General features: G+C 37.7%; 1 protein-coding gene across 8 annotated transcripts in view; it reads right to left on the bottom strand.

Moving 5' to 3' along the window:
- Nucleotides 1-14103, bottom strand: part of Rfx3 (regulatory factor X3) — a 265021-nt gene that overhangs the window by 72739 nt on the left and 178179 nt on the right. For 7 of the 8 annotated variants that reach the window (XM_029472432.2, XM_029472430.2, XM_085834163.1 and 4 more), the window contains one exon: nucleotides 2547-2621. The exons of the other annotated variant lie outside the window; for it this stretch is intronic. In XM_029472432.2, coding sequence (XP_029328292.1) covers nucleotides 2547-2621 — 75 coding nt within the window. The remainder of the gene's footprint in view (nucleotides 1-2546; nucleotides 2622-14103) is intronic. 8 annotated transcript variants of the gene reach the window in all.

Raw genomic sequence — 14103 nt, 5'->3', positions numbered from 1 at the left:
CTTTTTAGGATTAGGTTGAAAGAAAATAAATAATTAATCTTTAGGGTGTATGTGGGAAATTTTAAAGTGACCCACATATTCTTCATTTAGTTAGAAATCCATGAGAGAACTCACTACCAGCACATACATATTAACTGAAGAATATTTAGGGACACAAAGAGAAACCAATACCATCTATGTATGTGTTCCAAACAGGCATACATGAGACTGGGAAAGGAAATCTACAACATTAATGATAAGGCTTATGCCCTTCTATTGTTTCTTATATGCATCTATTCTGCAAATAGTTAATATGCCTCTACTACTATGTGCTAGCACTCTTCTATGCAGGATGACTCCATTACAAGACAAACCATAAAAATCTTTTTTTTTTTTGTTTTTTGTTTTGTTTTGTTTTAACTTGCTAATAAATATTTACTGGTTGTCTATGATGCTGACATAATGCCACCAGGTTAACATTATAAACAGGCTAAGCACAGACGCACACTGAGTAGCATTTGGGGGACCAGTGAAAGGCAGGAGCATCATTAACATCCCAAGGAAAAGACAAAGGAAACCTTTTCTGCATTCCAGGAGAAACTAAACCCCTGGCATTAGGAAAACAGTGAACCTGTGGCTTCTGCTCACAAAACTGGGCTCTATATGCAGTTTTGAACAAAGGTGACTACTTCAGAGATGTAATAAAAATGAATGAGGCCAGGAAACAAATATTGCCACCATAGGAGCAAATTTTGTGGCCACTCTTGCTAATCCAGCAAGTAGGCTTAAACACATGGAAGATTTGCTAAACTATGCAGTAGAAACTCAGACCCAGGGAAACCACATCACTGTGTTGTTTGAGCGGCTTCATTTACAGTCATTGATAACGAGCGTTAGTTCTTAAGTTAACTAAAGAAAATAATTTAAGATCATCCCATTTATTTCTAAAGTTTCAAACACATAGACATATTTTAAAAACATGTTATATACCTACATTATTGTTTATGGAAGTATCAATAAGGTTGGGTGACTGAAGTTAAATTTAAGCAACACATATTATGATACATTTCATATCTCCAGAGTGAAATAAGAATTGACTTTCAGAGTCAATTTAGAAAACTGAAAATTTCAAAAGAGCAACTGGAAATTTCTATTTATTTTTAGAAATACTTATATGCCTGCACATTTCTGGTTGGAAGTGATAAGCATTTTCACTTGCTATTTTCAATATACAAACTGGCAAATTCATCCTAATACCATATGGTAGACTAGCCTTTAACACAACCAGAGACTCATTCCAATAAGCAGAATATATTTAAGAACAAAAAGTGGAAAAGAGTGTTCAAATAGTTTTTAAAAAAGAAGTGACAAAATATATACCCTTATTTTAAAACTGCTATCTGTAATCCTCACCATGGTCAAAGGCCTTCTTTGAATGGGATCACAAGTTTTATTTACCAAGATACTTCTGTTGAAAAGGGAATGAATCAAAACACCTCCTCCAAAAACAGTTCAAAGTTCAAATATTTTTTAAAAGAAAACACAGTGACATATTTCCTATAAAGTATATTATTGTTAAAAATACTACAGATATTTCAGTGATCTTACTTTTAAACTTTTTAGTCATAAAAATATTAAGAAAAATTAAGAAATCACAATAACTTATCCGTATATTAAAAAACAATTAGGAAAGAAATTTCTAATATTTTTTGAAATTTCTAATTCTTACTCAAATGTTACTAATGCCAATTTCTATATCTACAACTTAAATCATATGCCCATTCATTTTCTCATAATTCAGAAACCTTCTAAAAATAATGCCCTTCTATTGTTTCTTATAGGAAGCATTTTCATTGATTTCCTCAAATTTGAACAGACGATGACAATGTTTATTTCACAAAACTTACCAGTGTTACAGCGAGCCTGGGAATACTGAGAACGCCAGGAAGCAGCGAGACCACTTTGCCTGTCTCGGGTATGAGCAACTCACGACTTACATACAACTTCACTTTTGGCCCATTTTTCTTTCTCTTCAGTGTTTAGGATGTTGAGTTTGTCCATGACTGTGACCTGCCTACTTTACACTCTTAGCAGTAAATACATTTGTCATAGTTCACCACTGCTTTGACATTAGTGATCACTTATGCATTTAAAGACTCTTATCAGTCACATGGTAGACATGGTTACTGCTTTTGTGTCTCAGACATGAAGATGTGTACTACAAAGTTTTGCTTCAGAGGAATTAAATTTTGTGGCTAACAAAAATCTTTAAATGTTTAAGATCACTATTAACTACATTTTAGAAATAAATAGTGGCTTGTCATTAACTTTAAGTTCTGTATATCTGGACAGGAAGTACAAACACCTGGTAAAGCAAGCAGCACACTGGGCCTGTTCTGAGACACCCCACTGTGTAACACAGGCATTAAATAGGTAGAGTCTGAAGAGGCTTGAGAAGAGAAGGTTAAGAAGCAAAATAAATAAGGAAATAAATAAAACAAGCACTTAAAGGCAAGCAACACATGCAGAACTAGCAAGAGATTAGTGTACATGAAGAGGCAACTTACATGGCTGTTGAGAAGAGAGCTTCTGTGAGTGGACAGACCGTCAGACTTTTGCAGCGTCTCAATCGCCATTTCAATCTGATAATAAATGTCATTAAAAAAGGGCTCAAGACAAGATAGTAATAAAAGGCTGACCAGAGAAGTTTTGATCGATTCTTAAAGTCTAATTCATTCTTCCATGATGGCTAATGAATAGCTATCACTAAATGTGTTCCCCCCCCCAGCTTTTCTGTCCCTAGAGAATGAAATATAATATGCACATTAATAACAACCTCAATTACAAGAGTAATCCTTTCTAAACACTTTGTAATTAAAATCAGTACGGAGACCCATGGATCAAGAACCCTGGCAGATTTTTTTAGTTATAAGAAACTTATATTTTTACTTGCATGGTTCAAATTGTGGGGTATTAGCCCCTCTCTGTATAGTCTCATACCTAAAGCATGTTTAACATTTGTTCTATTCTGTCACAAAATAAAAATCATAAAACAGAATCTGAATTTAATATGCATTAGTATTTTAATGCAAGTTACAAAAACTCTAAAGCTAGTAAGTCTACACATCCTTCTTTTACTCTAGCAGTAAAATTTGGAAGGGAAAGGTCAGTCAGGTGAGCATTCCGATGTGGCTATAATCTCTATTATATTTTAGGACATGATGATGAAGCAGAAATATTAGAAAGAACAGCAGAAAAAGGAGTAGAAGGAAAATAACTCAGAGCCAACAAAAAATGGACAAGAAGAGAATCAGCTACACTCAACGTAACCCCATTCCACCACAGGCAGCCACAAACTCATTCTTAAGCCAAAGCTTCCAGGGACAAACCCCAGGCAGTCTTGATGACCTCCTATGTGAGACAGCTGTCCTTCCACTCATAGCACCATGACACATGCTATCAAGATAGGGACTAAAAAGTATGCATTTGGAAACTGATGTAGAGTAAAACACCAGATAATTAAAACCTTCATTGTGCAATTTGAGAAAATAAATTTCCTTATTTTTAACAATATGGTTATATCGACAATTTAGTGAAGCAGTTATAAATTCATAACAAATGTGCAATAATTTATTCCATAGTTAGCTGTTTTTGAGATCATAAAACCAGGCAAAGTGCCTTTTAAATCATTCTCTCCACCAATTGAGATGGTAACAAAGTATATTAAACTTGAAAACAGAAGAAAGTGCTATTGTTTACTTTGAAAAAGATCACATTTTAGAATATACAAGTAACTTAAGGAGTAAATGAACACTTTTTAATTAAACCCATCTTTTAAATATTATTTATTTTTATTTTATGTGCACTGGTGTTTTGCCTTCATGTATGTCTGCACGAGGGTGTTAGATCCTGGAGTTACAGACAGTTGTGAGCTGCCGAGCTGCCATATGGGTGCTGGGAACTGAACCTGAGTCCTCTGGAAGAGCAGTCAGTGCTCATAACTGCTGAGCCATCTCTTCAGCCTGGTTTTAAATCTCAGAAAAGACAGAGCATAAGATAGCTGGACTCACTCATGTGATAACAAAGCACACCTAAGAATAACTTGCTCAAAACTGTACTTTGCTAAATTGCTTACATTTATTTTTAAGTTTGAGGGTGAAAATTTGAACTGAGATTACATTTTAATAAACTAATAACGTGATTTTATAGGTTTAAGTAAAAGGCAAAAATTGTCAGAATTATAACAGCTGAATCACATTCAAGAATAAACCCTCACTAAAGGTTTGAGAGACAGCGATGTTAAGTGAGATCAGCCAGCAACTGGCTTCCTTAGGAATCTCTTTCTTTTACTAAAGTTGCTACTGTGGTGGTGGTATCCAATTCTCTGCAAGGCCAGGTTGTCAGGAAAAGAACCAATCTACCCTCGATACTTTCTGAAGCCAGTAGCAAGGAGCTCTGGGAAACGAGGCAAAATGGCAAACAGAAACAGGTCCAGCTACATCCACCAGAACAGATATACTGATTGTCTGGGAGGTATTGGTTTTTTATAATTTATCCCTACAATATAACAACTTCTGAGAATATGATCAAAACTGTTAACCCTGTACTCAGACAAAATACATTTCAGAAGAGTTATAAACTTGTACAGATTTTCTCATCGTTTACATTTTCCCTGAATTTAAAATTCGTACTAAAAGAGAAGTATTCCCTAGTGAACACACTAGGAAAGTGTGTGCTAGCAAGCAGGAGCTGAAGTGAGTCAGGAAGCAAAAAAGCAGAGGGTGTGCTCAAATTAGGAAAAGGATAATGAAGGCAGCTTGTCCAGGATAGAAGCCCGTGCGTGATGCAGCATCTTGACTGCTAACTTGACTACATCATGAAGCACCTAGGAGAGTAAAGTGCACCTCTAGGGTGGACTGGGAGATGCAACAGAGGAGCAACTAGGAGGGAAGGCACACTCTAGATGTGACGGTATTCCACAGGTGAGAATAAAAGAGCAAAATAGAGAAAGTTTTCATGGATGCACGCAATGTCTTTCTTTCACCTGTTCACTGTAAGGGAAACTTACTCAAGCATGCTACCGCTTACATGATTGCAATGCCTGCACTCACACAGAAAGCCAGGCCTGTAACTCCTCTGGTATCAGAATTACTGGGTTTGCTGGCCCCCAGGCTGGCTGCAGGGTCAATGAGAAACCTTTTCAAAGAATTAAGAGTGATAGAGTAGGACATCCCATTACATTCTCTGACCCCTGTGGGAACAAAAGGCACCCATACTTCAAAACACATGTGTGCATATACCATACATATAAACCAACACAAAAACACACAGCAACAACCACAAAACTGAAACACACACACAAAATTAAGAGGCTATATATGAGTTTTGCATCTGGAAAATATGGTACCCTGAGGGCATCTAAGGGACTGACAAGACCATTCTAAGGTAATGAGTAGTAAAGTTTCAACATATTTGAAACACTTGAGAAGACAACTCCTGTGGCCCTTGCTCCACAGGACTGCCTAGGAAAGAACTTTCAGTTTTTATTCAACAATCTGAGCATTCCAAAGCTATTAGGGTCATAGTGCAAGAGACCTAAACTGGTGTCAGACCTTGATGTTGTCCACATGACACAAGTTTTTCAGGCATACAGAATACAACAGTTCTAAGGTCATGGATGACTAAACCCAGATTTTAGTGGCAGGTCTGGGAATCTGACAAAGTTTGTGTCAGGGTCAGAATCCTTACAGGTACCACTTAAGGGGGCAAACTTTGTAAAGCAGTAAGAGTAAAGAAAATGAAATGGTGTCCCCCTTAGAGTATGATATTCTCTAGGAACATGGAATGTCTGTGGAGGGAAACTGCAGTCAATAAATAGGGTGTGGGGGGGTGTCAAGTATTAAGGCTGTAGCAGTAGGTTCAGGTCTACCCTAGAGCTTTGGAGCTTATACCACCATACAAATCTCAAAGATGACAGACATAGGAGGCAAAGGACTTAAGGCTTGCTGTGCTGGGCTGCAGATTTGTTTTAGTTCCACCCTTCTTTTCTATGCTCTAATTCCTTTGTGCAGCTGCACATGGGAAAGGGAGCAGAACGCCTTTAAACTCTGGAGCCTGCTCACAGCAAAGACCTTGCCTTCAGAGACTTTAAACTTGGAACTGTCAAGCAATCTGGGAGTATTGACTTTAGAGACTTTGGTGGTTAGATTAAATGCATTTCACATTATGAGGTAGCCATGGGCTTTTGGGGAACAGGGACAGAATGTAATAATTTGAGTGTGAAATGTCCCAGAGGTTCCTGTTGAATTCTTGGTTGCTAGCTGCTGGAACTATTTTGAAAAGGGTTGGGAATGTAAGTGGGTAAATGTAAAGGAAGAAGGAAACTGGGTGTGTGTTCTTAAAAGTGCTGAGTGGTTTCTGATTGCCTGTTCTCTGTTTCCTAGCCATCACAAAGTAATTTACTCAGCCATAAGCTCCTGGCCCATGGAACCAACCAAGCACTGCTCAAACTGTGAGTTATAAATTTTCCTTGTTCTCTTTCTCCTCTCCTTTTAAGTATTTGTTATAGCCACAAAATTTTACTTAGGTAGTCAGAGATGTAGTAAAACTGACTATGTGACAATAAATACACCTATATTTGGTTCTTTTAATTCAAGAAAAAAAAAGATGAATGAATTCTGTAAGGTAGAAAACACATTTAAAAATATATCAAATATGTAAATGTTGTAGTAGCCTAGACCAGAAAGAGAATATTCTGTGTTTCCTTAGGAATTGGGATTTGAAAATCAGAAGATATAGATGGGATAAGGTACTTTCCATCCAGAAGGGATGCTAATAAATTCAGGATTGTTTCTTACAAAGATTCAGCCACACCTCAAGGAAGAACTTGAAGTGGACGGTATTTATTATCCTAGTGAGAGATAGCATGGTAATAAACATGCTCAAAGTTCAGGCTGAAAACATTTTCATCAACCAATTATTTGCCTTTCCAGAGCCATGAAGAAGGTGGCAGTATCGAAAGAATGCTTCTAAGGGAGACCCATACTATGTTACATCCTTCTCTTCCATCACCACCACCCATCACCACCACTACCACCACCACCCATCACCACCACAAACAACAATCACCACCACCACTAATAACAACAATAACCAAAAAATCAACATCCCAAAAAGACCCACCTATGTCCTAAAAAAGAGGACCAGAGTGGAGAGAAAGGGCAAAGGATACTAAGATGTTAAATTCTATTTTATGCTTTGGTCATACTCAAAAAAAAAAAAAAAGAGATCAGTAATATATTTTCTAAAAGAGTGCACAGTGTCACTGAAACAGAAGTAACATTTCACTGTTAGGATTCTCTGCTGTAATTATCACTCTTGCCGCCTTCTAACAAAAAAGAATGCTTCTAAGGGGATGGCTTCTTATGTCGCTGAGCTGCTACCATACCTAAGTAATCTGTTCCGTGGTTGAGAAGGTTAGAGATTAGAAGCCACTGAGAATACTGGAGGCGAATGCTCACTTGCAGAATAAATGGATAGACAAAATAGTGTGCTGCAAAGAGGTTTTCTGTGTCTAGGTTTTAGAAAAGATAGTAAGTCTTCAGCTCCTTCTGTAAGTCTTCAGCTCCTTCTGTAAGTCTTCAGTAAAATGGGGCTGGGAAGCCGGCTCAGCCGTTAAGAGCACAGCATGCTCGTGCTCAACATTTGAGTTCAGTTCCTAGCATCCACATCAGGCAGCTCATGATCATCCATAACTCTATGTCCCAGGGATCTGATGCCATCTCTGACATTGATGGGCATGATGCCCACACATGGTACAAGATACATATGCAAGTAAAATACTCAAATACACAAAGTTAAATAAGAACCTCTAAAACCATATCCAGGGACGCCTACTCAAAGGCTTCTGCTCTAAGTAACTGAGAGGCTGGAGCACAGTGCTCATTCCGGAGGACTCATAATGCCACGGAAAGAAGCATCTCCTGACAACAGATATGAAGAGGCTGTAAGCGTTTCATATAACTCACACAGGACAGAAAAGAGGACCCCTGGCCAGTGTTGACATACACATTCATGTACACCTATGCAAATGTGATCATGTGTACATAAACAACTGAATAATTATACCATCTCATTTATGATTACTTTGATTTTTACATGGATTTCCAGCCCTTTTTCTCAACTGATTTTCATAACCACCTCACACGATAGGATAGGCATGCTTTCATGTTAGATAGGCATATTTCCATGGGCTACGTCTGCATGCATATAGGAAAAGTGAGGCATTCTGGGGCTGAAAGACTATCAGGATTGCGAGGTCACTGAGTCAGACTGGAATCCCAAATTTACCACTCTAAACTCAACATTATTTTCTTTATATTCTGTGATAGGTTATGCTGATTGTCAATTTGACAGGAATTAGAACCAATGGAAGATAAGCCTCTGGGAATGCCTATAGGGAGTAATGGATGTAGATGAGGTAAGTGCCTGGGCATGTCTTTGAGGGGTAATCTAGATCAGATAATGGAGGTTAGAAGAGCTGTAACTGAGAGGAACACTACCGTGGGTGGAATAATGGACTGAATAAAAATGAGAGCAGGTTCAGCATGAGTGCTCATCTTTCTTCGCCACCTGACTGGATGTCATGTGATCAGCTATCCCGCGCTCCTGTGACTGCTGTAACTTTCCTGCCATGATGGACTGTGAGTAGAAACAAAGCATCCCTTTCTAAGTTGTATTTGAGGTCTCCAATGCTGCAGGTATAGCTTTATGTGCTATTCCAATGGGAGCTGGAAGGTAAGAATGCTTGAAGGTGAAAGGTGGGCCAGAAAGACCACTCAGCACTTAAGAGCACTGGCTGCTCTTTCTGAGGGCCAGGGTTCAATTCCTAGCAGCCACATGGGGGCTCACAGCTGTAGTTTCAGGATCTGACACCCTCATGCAGATATACATGCAGGCAAAACACCAATGCACATAAAATAAAATTAAATAAATTTTAAAAATGCTTAAGAGAGACAGGAAGGTGGACGCCTTTAATCCCAGCACTTGGGAGGCAGAGGCAGGTGGATTTCTGAGTTTGAGGCCAGCCTAGTCTACAGAGTGAGTTCCAGGACATCCAGAACTATACAGAGAAACCCTGTCTCGAAAAAAACCAAAAGAGAGAGAGAGAGAGAGAGAGAGAGAGAGAGAGAGAGAGAGAGAGAGAGAGAGAGAGGAATAAGAGAGTTTCAGAGAGGGCAGTAGGACTCTACTGATAACTAGATTAGAGGTCACTGAGGTTATATGCTAGAAAAGAATCTGACTTTATTCTGCTTTAATACAAAAAACTTAAGCAGGGCTAAATTTAAAATTAATGGCTAACTTATTTCATGTAAGAAATATTAAGGCAGGTCGCATTTAGTTTGCAGCATGGTAATTATTCACCATACTTACCTATGTTGACAACATCATGACAAAGGCTTAGAACCTAAAAGTGCAGCCTGCTCTTTCAGAGGGTCTGAGTTCTCAGAAGCCACATTAGGCAGTTCACATCACAAGTAAGTCTAGCTCCAGGATGGTGTGACTTCTTTGGCTTCTGTGGGAAGCTGCACTCATGGGCATACCTTACCCCCACACAGATACACACATGCACCACGCAGAGACACACACATGCACATACATAGTCATCCACATGACAGTGGAAGACTGAAGGAATCATCAAGTCTTGTACAACTCTTCCCAGATCTATTGATTAGGAAATATACAGCAGGATCAGACTCCCTTTAGAGATGTTACAAGAGAGCAGTAAGTAAGGTTGTAAAAGTGGAACTTAAGTTGCAGTGGAGAACCAGAATACTGGAGGTTCTATAACCATTGAATGTCTCCCTAGCAGTGTGGCTATGTGTTTAAAGAAATTAATCAGAGAAGGAAATAAGCATAGCTCACTACACATGGTATAGATATCACTTGGAGGAGTTTTGGTTTCAGTCATGTATATGCACACTGACACAAAGACATATATGAGTGTATGCACTTACAAACAAACGTTCTGGGTATCGATGGAAAGGCATGTCTCATGGGATGTGAAAAATTTCAAAAGCCTTACATGAGGGTGTTAAACCTAGCAGTTCAGGGCAAGTGGTAGAGTATTTTCTAAAGATCCACTTAGAGCCTTTTCCTCCCAAGAGGTCCGAGAAATGCACAAAAAACTGCCTTCCTCCTACCGAGGAAGCTAAGGCATTGGCTCTAATACTGCTCTTAAAACTCTACCTTCAGGCAAAGTGTTGACCAGATGATACAATATTCAGAAGAAGCTGATGAGAGATTCAAAACAGATTTTTGATTTAATTCTTCAAAAAATCCTGAAGGTGTCCAGAAACACATCTAGCCAAAATTTTACTTTACATCTTTGTTCAGAAAATAATGAACGATGACATGCTGACAGTTACAGCTAAGCAATTAGGACAAACAAGTTTTAGGGCTTACAAACATTGTAATATATGAAATATTTCCAATTTTAATTCACTGACAGTTTTATGAATTTAGAGAATTTATAAAGTATATGAACACAGGTTTAAGCTGGGTTGTGATTTTATTTTATTACCTGAAGTTCTTCTGAAAGTATTTAGGAGAAAAAGAAGAAAACGTGTGGATCAGAAATGTATATTAATCAGATGTATTCTGATAACAGTTGCTGTTTAAATTTAGATGATTGTGAAATAAAAGCATTGCTTTGGCTGGGTGTCCTGTGATTACTCTGTGAACTTACTGCTTCCCCATCTATGAGTCTAATAAAACCAGGCTATGATGATGTATCCACTAAAGAAGCTTGGGGCTAGAATTATCCTTTAGGACTCTGCTGAATTAGCAAGAAATGATGGGGCTTAAGATCAAGCTTATGTTTGCAAATGGTCCTAGCCTTTCCCAGTTTATTCTGAGAACTAACAACAACTTTACTATTGTATGTAGTCTGTATAATCACTGCAATATCAGTAATTACTATAATTTGTTAGAACTGCAAATCCTGGGCCTCTTGCCCACAGTCACTAAGTCGCAGCTCTGGGAATGGGGGCCAGTGATGCTCTGTAGAGTCTATACTAGGAACACTGCACTCAAATGCAATCAAAGGGTTTCCTTCCTCTTTGCCAAAGTCAAACTATTGCTACTCCTAAAGCAGCATAAGCAGGCAAGTGCTCTATTTAAAGAGAGACTTTGACATCTAAGTATTATTTGGTTTGAGCTTTCCCTTTTCAGGCAAATTTACACTTAACATTAGCAAAACTACTAGAAGATAACCATGATTTTAGTGACTCAAAAATTAATCTAGTAAAAAATTTTTAAAGTTTAACATTGTACTTTAAAAGTGATACAACGAGAGAGAGCGAGGATAGAAAGCAGCCTGAGGTTTTAAGGCTAGGTTTCCACTCTTGCCTTCAGAAATGGAGCTAGTTCCATGGACGCAGTCTATGGGAACACAGCTGGAGGTCATTCAGATGACTGATGAAGATGGCAGCAAAAGAAAATAACTAAGAAGCTGTTCAGTAAGAGAGCACAGCTTAGCATGCACATGACTCTCAGTTCAATGTCCAGAAAGCATCCACACACTCACATGCGCACATGCATGCACACACATAGTGTTTCTGTGAAATGTTACAAATATGGAAGAAGAGATAATTCAAACTCATACATGAAAACAAATACAAAACAGCCACTGTCAACTCAAAAGTTTGAATTGGGATAGTTTTGAGGTTTTGTTTGTTTTTTGTTTTTCGAGACGGTTTCTCTGTGTAACCCTGGCTGTTCTGGAACTCACTTTGTAGACCAGACTGGCCTCAAACTCAGAAATACACCTGCCTCTGCCTCCCGAGTGCTGGGAGTAAAGGCGTGCGCCACCAAGCCGGGCTAGTTTTGAGTTTTTAATTAAATTTAGACCTTGTTTTCATTCTCAAAACTTCCAACAGTCTAATAGAGGAGGACTACCTGAAACTCGGGTTTAGTTTCAATCTTAGTACCTCAGAGTATTTTAACTATATTTATTAAAAGTGATAAAAATTTATCATTGCTAAACTGTACATTATAACTTTGCTCCCACTGTATCTCCTAACACTGCCTGCATTTTAAACTACTGATGCCAGAGTTTGAAGCTACTTCACTAAATCTCTTGAAATGGTTGCATTTGATTCTCTGTAATTGTATGATACAGATAATGTAATAGATACAGTCACATCATCTCAAATTCTGATTTTTAAGTTTCCCCTTCATTTTTGTATTTTGTTGCAGGCTCTTGCTTAATTACTTTTTTCTTTACTTTTGAGAGCACATTAAAAAAAAAAAAAATCAAACCTTGTTCTGTGTGGTAGGTAGCACACGTGTCCAGGGGTCTGTACACAGAGCATAAGTAGTCTGACCTTGGCTACACAAAAAATATTTGTCTAGCCGGGCGTGGTGGCGCACGCCTTTACTCCCAGCACTCGGGAGGCAGAGGCAGGTGTATTTCTGAGTTCGAGGCCAGCCTGGTCTACAAAGTGAGTTCCAGGACAGCCAGGGCTATACAGAGAAACCCTGTCTCGGGAAAAAAAAAAAAAAAAAAAAAGCGTTTGTCTAAAAACACTGAGTAACATGATCTTATCAAATGGAAAACTCACTAAACTTATACCTCCAAAATGAAATGAATGTGTAAAATGATTTATAACAACTGTGGCTATATTATAAACCTCCTATGCTATGAAATTTATCACAGTAAGAGTTGAACCTGATCTTCATAAGCAAAATACAACACAATAAAGAAGCTGGTTCTATGGACAGTAAACATAACTGTAGCTAAGCACACAGCAAATGCAGTCACACTCCATGTTGAGGAAACTGAACTTATAAACATGGGCACATGAGGAAATCCTGCTCACAACAGAACTGCTAAACATCCATATGCACGTGTTGCATTTCCGCACTAAATGGGGAGTAGTAGTCAACTTTATGGATCTAATGCTGACTTAGACGTTATAGAAAACAGTGTTTTAATATATCGCTCTTTATCTATATACCATATTTTTATGAATGAAACATTAAGTTAGTGATTTTTCCCTTCAAAGCTTTTAGTACTTTCAACTAGTACATTTGAAGTAGTTTGACCTATAAATCTAAGGAAGATGAAGCCAAAAACAATACAAGTTTTGTCTCAAAACTGCTGGGGCTGGAGCTGCTGTAACTGACAGCTGAATGGAATATGGATATAGAAATGAAGACTGCAGGTCAGTCCAAGTCCCACTTTATTAAGTACTTTAAAAATGAGGTTCCAGAAGCTTCATCAATTTATGATTTTGTGTTGAAAGCAGAAGACTCCTGGGACTCTGAAAGTTTCACTTGAGGGCTCAGTTTGGTCTTAACAAGAAATGCTAAGGTCATGTGTGCTTTTGCTCATATAGGTACTGTTTCTTAAACACTTAGCCTAGTTGGAATACTAAATCATTTTCATATAGTAAAAAGCCTGACATATACGGTTTTTCATATTCCCAATTTAAAAATTATCTTCCCCAAGCTTAGCCTTACATAAACAAAGCAATTTCCATGTTATATGACTACATTGTTTTATATGCCTATGCTATAGCCTAAAGACCACCATTAAATATCTCCCGATAGGCAAGATAAATAGACCAATTAGTTATGTTTAATGTAACTATTTTCATAAATAAAGCTATCTATACACTGATATTAAAAGATCCTGTTAGAGGCAAAAAACTATTTTTTGTTATCATTTCTCTGAAAAAATTAACCAATTATTCTGTTTGCAAAGTTATTGAAATATTTCTAGAATGAAACTTAAAAACTTGGTAGCATTGAGTGCTTCTGAGAAGACAAAGAGGTCAGAGGTCAGATGTAGTCATAGCATGCGTGTTATTTGACCTTTTCAATGTGCAATTTGAATAATTCATATAAAAATTAACTGAAATCTTGAAATATTCACAAGGTAATAAGGAGGCAAATTTTCTGGGGAGTTAAAAATACTTATTGTTTTAGAAAGAGCATACCTTACACTGGATTCCTGGAAACTTAAAGCCTAGGGGAAAAAGAGCACCTACAATTTTAAAATGAACCCTTAGAATCCTCCAAATTATATGAGTTAATCTAAATTTTAATAGTAGATTAAAT

The sequence above is a fragment of the Mus caroli genome, unplaced genomic scaffold (assembly GCF_978045245.1).
Source record: "Mus caroli unplaced genomic scaffold, Mus_caroli_1 scaffold_20, whole genome shotgun sequence".
NCBI classification, from domain to species: Eukaryota; Metazoa; Chordata; class Mammalia; order Rodentia; family Muridae; genus Mus; species Mus caroli.
Note: the sequence above shows the minus strand (reverse complement) of the source record. Positions and strands in the feature narration are given on the sequence as shown.